Source organism: Myotis nattereri (genome assembly GCF_964212035.1).
Source record: "Myotis nattereri genome assembly, chromosome: 16".
In the NCBI taxonomy this organism is placed as follows: Eukaryota; Metazoa; Chordata; class Mammalia; order Chiroptera; family Vespertilionidae; genus Myotis; species Myotis nattereri.
In genome coordinates this window covers 19,892,727-19,908,317 of record NC_138091.1, presented here as the reverse complement: position 1 = coordinate 19,908,317, position 15,591 = coordinate 19,892,727, and the positions used below count along the sequence as shown (strand labels likewise).

Below are 15,591 nucleotides of genomic sequence, written 5' to 3'. Positions count from 1 at the left end.
TTTCTTTCTTTCTTTCTTTCTTTCTTTCTTTCTTTCTTTCTTTCTTTCTTTTCTTCCTTTTCTTTCTTTCCTTTCTTTCCCTTCCTTCCTTCCTTCCTTCCTTCCTTCCTTCCTTCCTTCCTTCCTTCCTTCCTTCCTTTTCTGGTTAATCCTCACCTGAGGTTATTTTTTCATTGATTTTCAGAGAGCAGAAGAGAGGGAGAGAGACAGAGATAGAGATAGAGATAGAGATAGAGATAGAGAGAGAGAGAGAGAGAGAGAGAGAGATGAGAGCATTGATATCTCACATCGATTGGTTGTCTCCCGCACGTGACCCAACCAGGGCCACGGAGTGAGGCTGAAACCAAGGCATGTTCTGTTGACCTGAATAAAACCCAGGACCCTTCAACCCACAGACCGATGTTTTATCCACTGAGTCAATCTGGTGAGGGTGAGAAAACCACTATCTATTGAGGAAAACTTTCCAGTAATTCAGGCAAAAATAATTATGATGCTTGGGGACACAATGTTTCAAAACAGATATGCCCAGAGCACTGTGGACTGAGAAAGAAAGCTACTGCCACTTCTATAACTTTCTCTCAGTCTGCCTAAGGAAGCCACAAACTCCCCTCAGGATATTGAAAGCCATTGGAAGCCATTTCGGGCCCATTCTCACCACCATCAACTTCCCCCACACCTCCCTCTCACTCACCTTGGAGGGCTATAAAGTGAGGGAGGTACACAGTCTCCACAGCTCCTGGTTCAGCCTTGATGTCAAAAAGAGGCCCTGCAACCATCCAGCTGTGCCGTGGGACAATCTGGTCCAGGAACTGGTCCCAAGCACAGAATTCAATCTCAATGGTCACAGGCCCTCTGACCACAAAGTGGAGACCCACGTTGGGCCAGTGGTAGGAACCAGCCACAGGGAAGTGAACTCTGGGGATAATAGAGAGAGGTAGACATTGAATTAATTACTCCACACAAGCTCACGGACTATCTACTGGGTTCATGACCCCATGTAGTGCACTGGGTATCTAGTAGAGTGGCTGCAAGCTCAGAAGTGACAGCCAGAGGGATTTGGGGTTGAGTCTTGGCTCCTCTGCTGTCTTCTGTGGATCCTTCAGCAAGTCATTGAACCTCCCTAATCTCAGATTTATTATTTTTAAATAAAAGTAACAATAGCACCATCTCATAGAATTGTGAGTAATAAGTGACCTAATGTATGCTGATGGCTTAATATCTGTCTGGGGGTGGCGAGCTGGTTCTATAATGGCGATGATAAATATAATAATAATATTAATAATAATGAAATGGGAAAATTTTCTTGTTTTTGAAGGGCATATTTATTTATTTATTTATTTTGTAAATTCTTTATTAGTTAAAGTATTACAAATGTGTCCTTATCCCCCCCATTAATCCCCTCCCCCCACTCATGCTCTCATCTCCCTGTTGTCCATGTCCATTGGTTTGGCTTATATGCATGCATACAAGTCCTTTGGTTGATCTCTTCCCCTTACCCCCTCCCTCCCCTACTTTCCCTCTGGGGAGTGATAGTCTGATCGCTGTTTCTCTATCTTTGGATCTGTACCTGTTTATCAGTCTATCAGGGGTGGGCAAACTTTTTGACTCGAGGGCCACAATGGGTTCTTAACCTGGACTCAGAAGAAGGAGCTGCGGCCGTGTTTCCCGACATTGCCATGTTAACACTGCTGCTGGTGAAGGAGCGGAGGGGAGAGCAAGAGAACCCTCCACTCTTTCGGCTCAGCGGGCCAGATAGAACAGCCGAATGGGCCGGATCCGGCCCGCGGGCCGTAGTTTGCCCACGGCTGGTCTATGTTGTTCTCTATAATCCACAAATGAGTGAGATCATGTGGTATTTATCTTTCTCTGACTGGCTTATTTCATTTAGCATAATGCTCTCCAGTTCCATCCATGCTGTTGCAAAAGGCAAGAGTTCCTTCTTTTTTTACTACAGCATAGTATTCTATTGTGTAGATGTACCACAGTTTTCTAATCCACTCATCTGCTGATGGGCACTTAGGCTGTTTCCAAATCTTAGCTATGGTGAATTGTGCTGCTATGAACATAGGGGTGCATATATCCTTTCTGATTGGTGTTTCTGGCTTCTTGGGATATATTTCTAGAAGTGGGATCACTGGGTCGAAAGGGAGTTCCATTTTTAGTTTTTTGAGGAAGCTCCATACTGTTTTCCATAGTGGCTGCACCAGTCTGCATTCCCACCAGCAGTGCAGAAGGGTTCCTTTTTCTCCACATCCTTTCCAACACCCGTTGTTTGTTGATTTGTTGATGATAGCCATTCAGGCGGCTGAGAGATGATACCGCATTGTCATTTTGATTTGCATCTCTCATATAATTAGTGACTTTGACCATGTTTTCATATGTCTTTTGGCCTTCTGTATGTCCTCTTTCGAAAAGTGTCTATCTAGGTCCCTTGCCCATTTTTTGATTGGGTTGTTTACTTCCTATTGTTAAGTTGTATGAGTTCCCTGTAAATGTTGGAGATTAAACCCTTATCGGTGATAACATTAGCAAATATGTTCTCCCATGTAGTGGGTCTTCTTGTTGTTTTGTTGATGGTTTCCTTTGCTGTGCAAAAGCTTTTTATTTTGATGTAGTCCCATTTGTTTATTTTCTCTTTAGTTTCCATTGCCCTAGGAGCATTATCAGAGAACAAATTCCTTCCACTATATTTGCAATTTCGCTGCCTGTGGATTCCTCTAGTATTTTTATGGTTTCCCATCTTACATTTAAGTCTTTTTATCCATTTTGAGTTTATTTTTGTGTATGGTGTGAGTTGGTGGTCTAGTTTCATCTTTTTGCATGTATCTGTCCAATTTTCCCAACACCATTTATTGAAGAGACTGTCTTGACTCCATTATATGCTCTTGCCTCCTTTGTCAAATATTGATTGGGCATAGTAGTTTGGGTCAATTTCTGGGTTCTCTATTCTATTCCATTGATCTATATGTCTGTTCTTGTGCCAGTACCAAGCTGTTTTAAGAACAGTGCCTTTGTAATACAGTTTGATATCTGGTATTGAGATCCCACCAACTTTGTTCTTTTTTCTCAGGATTGCTGCAGCTATTCGAGGTCTTCTTTTATTCCAGATGAATTTTTGGAACGTTCATTCTAGATCTGTGAAATATGCCGTTGGTAATTTAATGGGGATTGCATTGAATCTATAGATTGCTTTGGGTAGTATGGACATTTTGATGATGTTGATTCTACCAATCCATGAACACGGTATGTTCTTCCATCTGTTTATGTCTTCCTCTATCTCTTTTTTCAGTGTCCTGTAGTTTTTCGCGTATAAGTCTTTTACTTCCTTAGTTAAGTTTATTCCTAGGTATCTTAATTTTTTTGGTGTGATGGTAAATGGGATTGCTTTTTTAGTCTCACTTTCTGTAAGTTCACTATTGCTGTAAAGAAATGCTATGATTTCTTGGCATTAATTTCGTATCCTGCTACATTGCTGAATTCATTTATTAAGTCTAATAATTTTTTGATGGAGTCTTTAGGGTTTTCTATGTACAGTATCATGTCATCTGCAAATAAGGACAGTTTTACTTCTTCTTTTCCAGTTTGGATGCCTTTTATTTCTTCTTCTTGTCTGATCGCAATGGCTAGTACTTCCGGTACTATGTTGAACAGGAGTGGTGAGAGGGGGCATCCCTGTCTTGTTCCTGTTTTTAGGGGGAATGGTTTTAACTTTTGCCCATCGATTATGATGTTGGCTGTGGGTTTGTCATATATGGCTTTTATTATGTTGAGGTATGATCCTTCTATTCCTACCTTGCTGAGAGTTTTATTTTTTTAAAATTAAATCTTTATTGTTCAGATTGTTACATTGGTTCCTCTTTTTTCCCACCATAACTCCCCTCCACCCAGTCCCCCCACCACCCTCCGGCCTCACTCCCAACCCACTGTCCTCATCCATAGGTGCACAATTATTGTCCAATCTCTTCCCGCACCCCCCACACCTCTTTCCCCCCGCAAGAATAGTAAGTCCATTCCCTTTCTATGACCCTGATTCTATTACAATCACCAGTTCATACTGTTCATCAGATTATTTATTCACTTGATTTTTAGATTCACTTGTTGATAGATGTGTATTTGTTGTTCATAATTTGTATCTTTACCTTTTTCTTCTTCTTCTTCTTCTTAAAGGATACCTTTCAGCATCTCATATAATACTGGTTTGGTGGTGATGAACTCCTTTAGCTTTTTCTTATCTGTGAAGCTCTTTATCTGACCTTCACTTCTGAATGAGAGCTTTGCTGGATAAAGTAATCTTGGTTGTAGGTTCTTGCTATTCATCACTTTGAATATTTCTTGCCACTCCCTTCTGGCCTGCAAAGTTTCTGTTGAGAAATCAGCTGACAGTCATATGGGTATTGCCTTGTAGGTAACTGAGTTTCTTTCTCTTGCTGCTTTTAAGATTCTCTCTCTGTCTTTTGCTCTTGGCATTTTAATTATGATTTGTCTTGGTGTGGTCTTCTTTGGATTCCTTTTGTTTGGAGTTCTCTGCGCTTCTTGGACCTGTAAGTCTATTTCTTTCACCAGGTGGGGGAAGTTTTCTGTCATTTTTTCTTCAAAGAGGTTTTCAGTATCTTCCTCTCTCTCATCTTCTGGCATCCCTATAATTCTGATGTTGGTACGCTTGAAGCTGTCCCAGAGGCTCCTTACACTATCTTCGTATTTTCGGATTCTTTTTTCATTTTGCTTTTCCGGTTGGGTGTTTTTTGCTTCTTCGCATTTCAAATCTTTGACTTGATTCTTGCGATCCTGTAGTCTGCTGTTGGGAGTGTGTATAATATTCTTTATTTCTGTCAGTGTATGCTTAATTTCTAGTTGGTTCTTTTTTTTTTTTAAATTAAATCTTTATTGTTCAGATTATTATATTTGTTCCTCTTTTTTCCCCCCCCATAACTCCCCTCCTCCCAGTTCCCGCCCCACACTCCGCCCTCACTCCCCACCCACTGTCCTCATCCATAGGTGCACGATTTTTGTCCAGTCTCTTCCCGCATCTCCCACACCCCTTTCCCCCGCAAGAATAGTCAGTCCATTCCCTTTCTATGTCCCTGATTCTATTATAATCAACAGTTCATTCTGTTCATCGGATTATTTATTCACTTGATTCTTAGATTCACTTGTTGATAGATGCATATTTGTTGTTCATCATTTGTATCTTTACCTTTTTCTTCCTCTTCCTCTTCTTAAAGGATACCTTTCAGCATTTCATATAATCCTGGTTTGGTTGTGATGAACTCCTTTAGCTTTTCCTTATCTGTGAAGCTCTTTATCTGACCTTCAATTCTGAATGATAGCTTTGCTGGATAAAGTAATCTTGGTTGTAGGTTCTTGGTATTCATCACTTTGAATATTTCTTGCCACTCCCTTCTGGCCTGCAAAGTTTCTGTTGAGAAATCAGCTGACAGTCGTATGGGTATTCCCTTGTAGGTAACTGAGTTTCTTTCTCTTGCTGCTTTTAAGATTCTCTCTTTGTCTTTTGCTCTTGGCATTTTAATTATGATGTGTCTTGGTGTGGTCCTCTTTGGGTTCCTTTTGTTTGGGGTTCTCCGCGCTTCTTGGACCTGTAAGTCCATTTCTTTCACCACGTAGGGGAAGTTTTCTGTCATTATTTCTTCAAATAGGTTTTCAATATCTTTGCTCTCTCTCATCTTCTGGCACCCTTATAATTCTGATGTTGGTACGCTTGAAGCTGTCCCAGAGGCTCCTTACACTATCCTCGCATTTTTGGATTCTTTTTTCATTTTGCTTTTCCGGTTGGGTGTTTTTTGGATCCTCGCATTTCAAATCATTGACTTGATTCTTGCGCTCCTCTGGTCTGCTGTCGGGAGTCTGTATAATATTCGTTATTTCAGTCCGTGTATGCTTAATTTCTAGTTGGTTCCCCAATATAAGATCGAGGGTCTCATTAGTTTTCTTGTAGATCTCATTAAGTTTATCGGCGGCTTCTAAACAGTTCTTGAGAGACCTTAAAAGTGTGGTTCTGAACTCTATATCTTCCATTGACAATTTTGTCCTGTTTCTTTGTCTCCGCATTTTGTTATGCTTCCTTGGTGCACCCCCTAGTGGTCTTTGTTCGCAGTCTTATAGTTAAATCTTGATTGTTGTAGCTAATTCCAGGGAGGGTTTGACCTCCAGGCCAAGTGGCTATATCTCTAGTTGGTTCTTTATCACAACATTGAGGGTCTCATTAGATTTCTTGTAGATCTCATTAAGTTTATCGGCAGTTTCTAGAAAGTTATTGAAAGACCTTAAAAGTGTGGTTTTGAACTCTATATCCTGTAGTTTGCTTTCCTCCATTTCTGTCATTTGTGTCCTGTTTCTTTGTGTCGGCATTTTTTTATGCTTCGCTGTGTCAATAGAGAGCCTTTCTGTGCTAAGTGTCCTAATTACCTGAGGTAGACACTCTTGGTGCACCCCCTTGTGGGCTTTGTACACAGTCTTGTTGTAATTAAGCCTTGATTGTTGTAGTTATCACTGGGAGGAATTGACCTCCAGGCCAATTGGCTGTGAGAATCAGCTGTGTCTGCAGTGGGAGAACTTCTGTGCTGGAGACACCCCACTGGGGCAAGACTTGCCCACTTGGGGCTTTGGTGCTCACTGAGTCTGCCCCCTGAGTGTGTCCTTTATGGTTCCATGGAACTGCAAACTGGATGGTCCCACTCTGACTTCTGGGCTTCCTGGCTCCTGGATCTCTAGGGAGGTGCTAATCTAGCCTTTCCCTGAGGCTATCCAGCAAAAGCCTCCCTGCAGGGCTTGGGCGGGGCAGGTCCCATGGGATCAACAGGGCGGGGCTAGCAGTTATGGCTGCTCTCAGTCTAGCCCTCAGAGGCTCTGCTTCTCAGTGTCCCGGTAATCACTGCAAGCCCCTCAGAGAGAAATCTACCCTCGGGTATTCACCGATGTCAGACAGTCCCGATTCTCCTGTATGAGTCTGGGTCCCTAGAGACTTGCCTGGAACTGGAGATCAGAGCCTAAGACTCCCTCCCGATTGAAAACGACAACTGCGCCCTCAGCCACCAGCCCGCTTCACATGCACTCCGCACCTTTGTATTTTACTTCCGCACTGCGCCTCCTCTGAGTCTCCATATGCTTTTCTCTTTCCTTCTAGTTGTAGAATTTCCACTCAGCCAGCCTTCCTGTGGTTCTGGATGATGTCATTTCCGTCTTTTAGTTGTATTTTTGAAGTGGTTGTTCGAGGCAGCGATCTCCGGTGTTTACCTATGCCGCCATCTTAGTTCTCTCCCCTACCTTGCTGAGAGTTTTTATCAAGAAAGGGTGTTGAATTTTGTCAAAAGATTTTTCTACATCAATTGATATGATTATGTGGTTTTTGTCTCTCAATTTGTTTATGTGATGTATTACATTTATTGATTTGGGGATATTGTACCATCCTTGCATCCCTGGAATAAATCCTACTTGGTCATGGTGTGTGATCTTTCTGATGTACTGCTGGATCCGATTTGCTAGGATTTTGTTGAGGATTTTGGCATCTATGTTCATGAGGGATATTGGCCTGTAATTCTCTTTCATTGTGTTGTCTTTATCTGGTTTTGGTATTAGGGTAATGTTGGCTTCATAGAATGAGCTTGGAATGTTCCTTCCTCTTGGACTTTTTGTAGTAGTCTGAGGAGGATAGGTTTTAGTTCTTCCTTGAATGTTTGGTAAAACTCCCCTGTGAAGCCGTCTGGCCCTGGGCTTTTGTTTGCTGGAAGCTTTTTGATGACTGCTTCAATTTCCTCCATAGTTATTGGCCTATTGAGATTTTTAGCTTCTTCCTGATTAAGCTTTGGAAGGTTGTATTTTTCTAGGAATATGTCCATTTCCTCCAGGTTGTCTAGTTTGTTGGAGTAGAGTTGTTCATAGTATTTTCTAACAATCCTTTGTATTTCTGTGGGGTCTGTTGTTATTTCTCCTCTTTCATTTCTGATTTTGTTTATTTGGGTCCTCTCTCTTAGCTTCTTGGAGAGCCTGGTTAGAGGTTGGTCAATCTTGTTTATCCTTTCAAAGAACCAGCTCTTGGTTTTGTTGATCTTTTGTATTTTTTTTTTTTGGTCTCTATATTGTTTATCTCTGCTCAGATCTTTATTATTTCCTTCCTTCTGCTTACACTGGGCTTTTCTTGTTGCTCTCTTTCTAACTCTTTGAGTTGTAGGGTTAGGTAATTTATTCTCATTGTTTCTTGTTTCTTGCAGTAGGCTTGTAGAGCTATGAACTTCCCTCTCAACACTCCTTTTGCTGTGTCCCATAGGTTTTGGATTGTTGTGTTTTCATTGTCGTTTGTTGCCATGATGTTTTTTATTTCTTCTTTGATCTCTCTGGTAACCCAGTCATTGTTTAGTGGTGTGCTATTTAGTCTCCATGTGTTTGATTTTTTTGTATTGTTTTTAATGTAGTTGATTTCCAGTTTTATGCCATTGTGATCTGAGAAGATGCTTGATATGATTTCAATCTTCTTGAATTTGAAGAGACTTTGCCTGTGACCCAATATATGGTCTCTCTTTGAAAACGACCCATGTGCACTTGAGAAGAATGTATATTCTGTGGCTTTGGGGTGAAATGTTCTGAAGATGTCAATTAATTCCATCTGATCTAGTGTGTCATTTAGGATTGAAGTTTCTTTGCTGATTTTTTGTTTAGAGGATTTGTCCAGTGGCGATAAAGGGGTGTTTAGGTCCCCTACTATGATTGTATTGCTGTCAATCTCTCCCTTGATCTTCTCCCGAAGATTTCTTATGTATTTGGGTGCTCTTATATTGGGTGCGTATATGTTTACCAGAGTAATTTCTTCTTGTTGGATTGCTCCCTTTAGTATTATGAAGTGGCCTTCCTTATCTCTTTTTATGTCCTTCACTTTGAGATCTAATTTGTCAGATATAAGTATTGCTACCCCAGCTTTTTTTCTGCTTCCATTCGCCTGAAAAACCTTTTTCCATCCCTTCACCATCAGTCTGTGTGCGTCTTTTCTTCTGAGGTGGGTTTCCTGTAGACAGCAGATATATGGGTCATGTTTTCTTATCCACTCAGTTACCCTATGTCTTTTGATTGGGACATTTAATCCATTTACATTTAAAGTTATTATTGATAGATACTTGTTGGTTGCCATTTTTATTCTTTACCCCTGTGTTCCTTTTTCATTTCCTATTTTTCCTTTTTACAGCAGACCCTTTAGCATTTCTTGCATTGCTGGTTTTGTGGTAATAAACTCCCATAGTCCTTTTTTTTGTCTGTGAAGCTCCTGATTTGACCCTCAATTTTGATTGATAGCCTTGCTGGGTACAGTATTCTTGGATTCAGACCCTTCCTTTGCATGAATTTGTATATTTCATTCCATTCCCTTCTTGCCTGATGTGTTTCTGTTGAGAAATCAGTCGCTAGTCTGATGGGGGCTCCTTTGTAGGTCACTTTCTGTCTCTGGCTGCTTTTAAGATTCTTGCCTTGTTGTTGGTATTTGCCAATCCTATCTAATAAAAGAGAAACATGGTAATTAGCCGTACGGCCGCTACCCTTCCCGTTCGCTAATCAGTGAGATATGCAGATTAACTGCCAACCAAGATGGCGGCCGGCAGCCAGGCAGCTGATGCGAACAGGGAGGCTTGTTTGCTTCATTGACGGAGGAAGCCAAGCTTCCCCACCTGCCTTGCCGGCCTCTCAGCTGCACTTTAAGCAACATTGTAACAAATATAGAAACTAAACAAAACCCCAGGCTTCAGCCAGCAGGACCGCAACATTGTTTCAAATACAGAAGGTAAACAAAGGCCAGAAACCTGCTTTCAGCAGCAGAGGTCCCATAGCTGGAGCCGAGCCTCAGAGCTAAAGCTGGCCCAAAATAAAAACAAAAAGGAAAAAAGGACAGGTTGGGAGCTTCAGTCACCCGCCAGCCTGAAAACGGTCCTCAGCCCCTCACCCAGGCTGGCCAGGCACCCCAGTGGGGACCCCCACCCTAAAGGGGGTGTGACCAGATGCAAACAGCCATCATCCCCTCACCCACGATGGCCAGGCACCCAAGCGGGACCCCCACCCTGATCCGGGACACCTTTCAGGGCAAACCAGCTGGCCCCCACCCGTGCACCAGGCTTCTATCCTATATAGTAAAAGGGTAATATGCCTTCCGGCACCGGGATCAGCGGAGCAGCGAGGCCTCCCGGCATCGGGATCAGTGTGACAGGGGGCAGCGACCAAACCCCCTGATCTCCCTGCGGCTCTGTGTGCGACAGGGGGCGGGGCCACAACCTCCCTATCCGCCCTGCTCTGTTCATGACAGGGGAAGGCACCCCAACCCCTTGATCAGCCCTGCTCTGTTCCTAACAGGGGGGAGCTCCCCAACCCCTTGATTGCCCTGTGGCTCTGTGTGTGACAGAGTGCAGCGCCCCAACCCCCTGATCGGCCCAGCTCTGTGTGTGACAGGGTGCGGCGCCCCAACCCCCCCCCCCCCCCATGGGCCCTGCTCTGTGTGTGACGGGGTAGAGCCATAACCTCCCCATCGGCCCTGCCCTGAGTGTGACAGTGGCGTCGCCCCAACCCCCTGATCAGCCCTGCTCTGTGTGAGACAGGGGGCGGTGCCCCAACTCCCCTATCAGCCCTACTCTGTGCATGACAGGGGGGAGCTCTCCACCCCCCCTGATGGGCCCTGCTCTGTGCGTGACAGGGGGTGGCGCTGCAACCTCCCTATTGACCCTGCCTTGAGTGTGACAGGGGGCGGTGCCCCAACCCCCCAATCGGCCCTACCCGTAGTGTGACTAGGGGTGGCATCGCAACCTTCCGATCCGCCCTGCTCTGTGCATGACAGGGGACGGCGCCCCAACTCCCCAATCGGCCCTGCTCTGAGCCCGACCAGGGGCTGCACCTAGGGATTGGGCCTGCCCTCTGTCACCCGGGAGCGGGCCTAAGCCAGCAGGTCATTATCTCCCGAGTGGTCCCAGACTGTGAGAGGGCACAGGCCGGGCTGAGGGACCCCCTCTCCCCCCCGAGTGCACAAATTTTTGTGTACCGGGCCTCTAGTTTAATTATAATGTGCCTTGGCATCGGTCTTTTGGCATTCATTTTGTTTGGGACTCTGTGAGCTTCTTGGATTTGTGTGAGTTTTTTCTTCCCTATATCAGGGAAGTTTTCTGTCATTTCTTCAAACACGTTCTCTATTCCTTGCTCAGTTTCCTCTCCCTCTGGCACCCCTATTATTCGGATGTTGTTTCGTTTCATGTTGTCCCAGAGTTCTCTTAGGCTCTCTTCCTGCTTGTTAATTTTTTTTTCTAGAAGCTGCTCTGCTTGGGTTTTTTTTCCTACCTGGTCTTCTAGCTCACTGATGCGGTCCTCTGCTTCTTCTAGTCTACTGTTGATGCTTTCTATTGAGTTCTTTATAGCAGTGATGTCATTTTTCATTTCTTCTTGGTTTTTCTTCACTTCCTCTTGGTTCTTACACATATTGTTGAATTCGTCTTCCATTCTTTTCATTCACCTTATGGCCATTTCTCTGAATTCTTTCTCTGACAGGTTGCTTGCCTCCATTGCCTCCATTTCATTTACTTCCTTTTCTGGTGATGCCTGTTTTTCTTTCATATGCTGGCTGGTTCTTTGTTTCACCATAATCTCTCTTCTCCAGATGTTTGGTTATGTAGTTCTCTCTCTGCTATGTTGATTTAAAGGCACAAAATACAACACAACAAGGTACAACGTACAAGGCACTGAACACAAATGTATTCATGATATTAATAACCCTAAATAAAGGTGACCACCCTAGCAAAGAGAATTAGGGGATAAGGAAGAAAGAAGAGAAAAAGATAAAAGAGAAGAGGAAAAAAAAGGAGTGCAAAAATGGAATTGGGAAAAGGGAGGGAAAAAAAGTAAGAGAGAAAAGAGAGAGAATGAAATAGAAGAGGGGAAGAGACTATTTATATGGGGAGAAAACTCCAATAGAACTGCCACTAATCCCAACCAATTCCAGCTACAGATCCCTGGAGATGAATGCAAACTAAAAACAACCACTAATATCAAGCAAGGCGAGGGAAACCAGAAGCAGAAAAATAACCGGAGATGAGAAATATATATATATATATTTTCAGTTGATCAGCATAGTTGGGTTCTCCAGCCAGGTTCTGTAAAAGGGCATATTTTTTTTGATAATTAATAGTAATATACATGGTGATATTATTTATAACCACTTGGAGCTGAAAACAACACTTGCAGAGATATTACAGAGACTTTCCCAAGGTCCCCATTGGTAAAGAGTGGGTTCCTGGGATGTCACCTTCTGTGTGTGTAAGTTTGGAGTAATATTCCATTCCATTGAGATCATATCCATGACAGTGAGTGGGAATGTGTTATGTAAGAGATCAGAACTAAGATTATAGACATTTATTACTTATGACTGGGAATTCTTGGAAGGCAGGCTGCCATATTCATCTCATGGCCCTTGTTACAGGTATGGTACTTTTCACATAGCAGATGCTAATAAAACAGAAATGGGTAGATGGAATGAGATTTATGAGACGTAACAAACCAAATGCAACCAGTGGACATTGTTTGGATCCTGATTAGAACAAACCACCTACAAGGACACATTTTGGACAATTGAGCATATTTGAATAAGACTAGGTATTAGATGATATGAAAATGACATTGTTAATGTTGTCAGATATAATGACTTTGTGGTTATAGGAGAAAACGTATTTATATTCTTCAAAATGCATCACAAAATATTTATGGGTTAAATTATTTTAAATCATGGATTTAAAATACTATAACAACAGAAGAGGGGGAAAGTGAATAATTAGTACAAATTTGGTAAAATGATTGTTGAAGCTGAATAATGGGTAAGTGGAAGTTCCTTACACTCTTTTTTCAACTTTCCGTAATAAAACCTCTGTCCATAATAGAAGCACCAACCCAGTATCTCAGCCATGTCTCTGCCTAGTTACTTGGTAATGGGAGGGGACGCAATGCCATGAGTGGGGTGTTGAGTGTCTGTTGGAACCCAGTTTGGGGATGGCAGGGGTTGGGGGCCGGCCTGGCACAGTGAGCCCCCTCACTTACCGGTACAGACCTTTGTCTTTGTCCACCACCTCTGGAGCCACAGGCCCTGTGGGGCCCCAGAAATCATCATCTGTCCCTATAGACTCCTCTGGCATGTCTCCCAGAGATTCAGGAGAAGACCAATCGTCAGCCCATGTTTCTTGATCATAGCTCTCCTCTGGAATAGGCAGGGCAATGGTCAACATTAGGGTCTTCTGTCTCCTCCCCCAATCCTTAGCCTATACCAAGGAGGGGGCCTCCCCAAGGCTTGTCTGTCTGGACATCTGTATCCTCTGTGCCTAATACTGGGGCTGCCTGCCTGCTATCTGAGGAGGCCCAACACTGCTGCCCTCTGACCTCAACCCTACCCATCTCCCCCTTCCCACTGGCACAGAGATATTGCTATTCCCAGCTCTAATGGCAAGGTAACTTGTGAAAGGAACATGGCTTAAAAAATGGATGGGCAGCGATGCAAAGGACCTTGGGAGACTGGACCATGGATCAGAGTCTGAGATGCCCCAGGGATATTCTGGGGAGGAACAGCCTCAGACCCTGAGGCAAGAGAGAGGAAAGCAGAGATCTTGCCAGTTCCCAGGGTCTAGGTGTGGAAGATCTCGCATGGAGCGAGTTCCTGTAGGTGGGCATTTTTCCATGTCCCAAACCAGAGGCAGGAGCATGGTTGGGCTGAACTTCCACATTCTCCCTCTCCCATCCCAAGTCATGATGCTCCCAGCCTGACCCCTCAAAGTACCTGATTCAGGTTCCTGCCATTTGAGTGGAGTTGTTTCATCATCCATCTCATCATCCATCTGTTCTTTCCCTGAGTCTTCCTTAGTGATCATCAGATTTGGATTCCTACACACAAAATTGTTCATTCTCCCTGAGATCTTGGAGAAAATTGGGGTTGTCTACATGACATCCTCACTTAAATTCAACCATCTGAATTTGAACTCATGGCCTTCATCTGAGATTCTCCCATAGACCCTGTCTCCGTGATGGCCCCCATCCACCCCGCCATCAATGCTGGAACTGGAGTGTAGTCCTGACTCCTCTCTCCCTTTGAGAACTGATTGGCCACCTTGTCACTGGCTCTAGAATAGCTCTTTCCAGTCCCTCTCTCCACCTCCACAGTCTCCACCCCATGTCCAGGCCCTGGCATTTTCAGCTCAAACCACTGCACCCTCCCCTTTAAGTTCCCCTCTTCTTCTGTTCATCTCCTGGCCATTTCTGCACAGCAGTTGATCTTCAATAGGAACCTGACTGAGCACTTGGCTGCTGAAGCCATGAAATCTATTGCTTTTGGGGATAGAATTCAAAGTTCTTAACATGGCCTAAAGGCCTACTTGTGCCCTGTTCCTTTAATTCAGGGGTGGGCAAACTTTTTGACTCGAGGGCCACAATGGGTTCTTAAACTGGACCGGAGCGCCGGAACAAAAGCATGGATGGAGTGTTTGTGTGAACTAATATAAATTCAAAGTAAACATCATTACATAAAAGGGTATGGTCTTATTTTTTTTTTAGTTTTATTCATTTTAAACGGGCCGGATCCGGCCCATGGGCCGTAGTTTGCCCACAGCTGCTCTAATTCCACCGAAACCTTTTCTCCATTCCCACCTCTGCCTTTCATCCCGCTCACTCAGTTCTAGTCCAATGCTTCTCAAAGCCCATACCTGGAAACCTAGTTAAAACACAGATTCCTGGGCTCATCCCATAGATTCTGATTCAGCAGGTCTGGACTGGGGCCTGACATTTACATTTTTAATGAGCTCTCAGGTAATGCTGTTGCTGACACTGCTGGTCCACAGGCCACACTTCGAGTAGCAGTGTTCCTGGTACCTGGCTTCCTTCTATCCCTCCAGTGAGCTAAGATCTCTATCTGGGCCAGGAATCTACCACTCTCGGCCCAGCTAAGCCCTCTCATTTTTCACAACTTAGCTCAGGTGGTTTGGACAGGGTTTAATAGGCCAATCAATGTATTCACCCTGATATTGGGCACAATGATACAGGTGTGTGTGTGTGTCGGGGGCGGGGGGGGGGGGGGGGAGGCAAGGGGGTGGCAGTAACCTAGGCCTGTGTCCCTGCTGAATTAAGCTCCTGGGAGTTGGGCCTGTGTTCAAGGTCCTGTGCCTAACACACTGTGGGTCTGAGGAGAATGGTCGTTCCTTGAGGAATGGCTCCTCCTAAGCCTAGGAGCCCTTTGCTGCCATGCCAGGTGAGGCAGAGCAGTCAGAACCAGGCACAGGCGCACTTTGCAGTCACAGACCGGAATACACCAACACGAAAGGCCACGGGGCTGCAGCAGATGCCCAGGAGGAGCCATATTCTCCTGTTCCCAAGGCTTCTCCTCAGCTGGGCTGTGTACATGGGTGTTGATATGTGTGGAGGGTGAAGGAGGGTGGTTCTTTCCGCAAAAGCTCTCTCTCTCCTTGTCTTTGTCTCCCCCTTGTGGTCATTGGTTTCCATGTTTTAACTGCCATCAACTCACTCATTCACTTTTCTTCATGTGTTCATCTCCTTACTCATCATTTCTTGGAAGGATTTAAGCAAAGGAGG

General features: G+C 44.2%; 1 protein-coding gene across 1 annotated transcript in view; it reads right to left on the bottom strand.

Annotated features, from left to right (window-relative positions):
• The window catches only part of NLRP1 (NLR family pyrin domain containing 1), a 41,666-nt gene that overhangs the window by 13,400 nt on the left and 12,675 nt on the right, over positions 1–15,591 (bottom strand). Inside the window, exons 6-8 of the mRNA XM_081109017.1 lie at positions 13,790–13,893; positions 13,060–13,216; positions 692–915 (exon numbers count right to left, since the gene is read on the bottom strand). Of these exons, the coding sequence (XP_080965143.1) occupies positions 692–915; positions 13,060–13,216; positions 13,790–13,893 (485 nt within the window). The remainder of the gene's footprint in view (positions 1–691; positions 916–13,059; positions 13,217–13,789; positions 13,894–15,591) is intronic.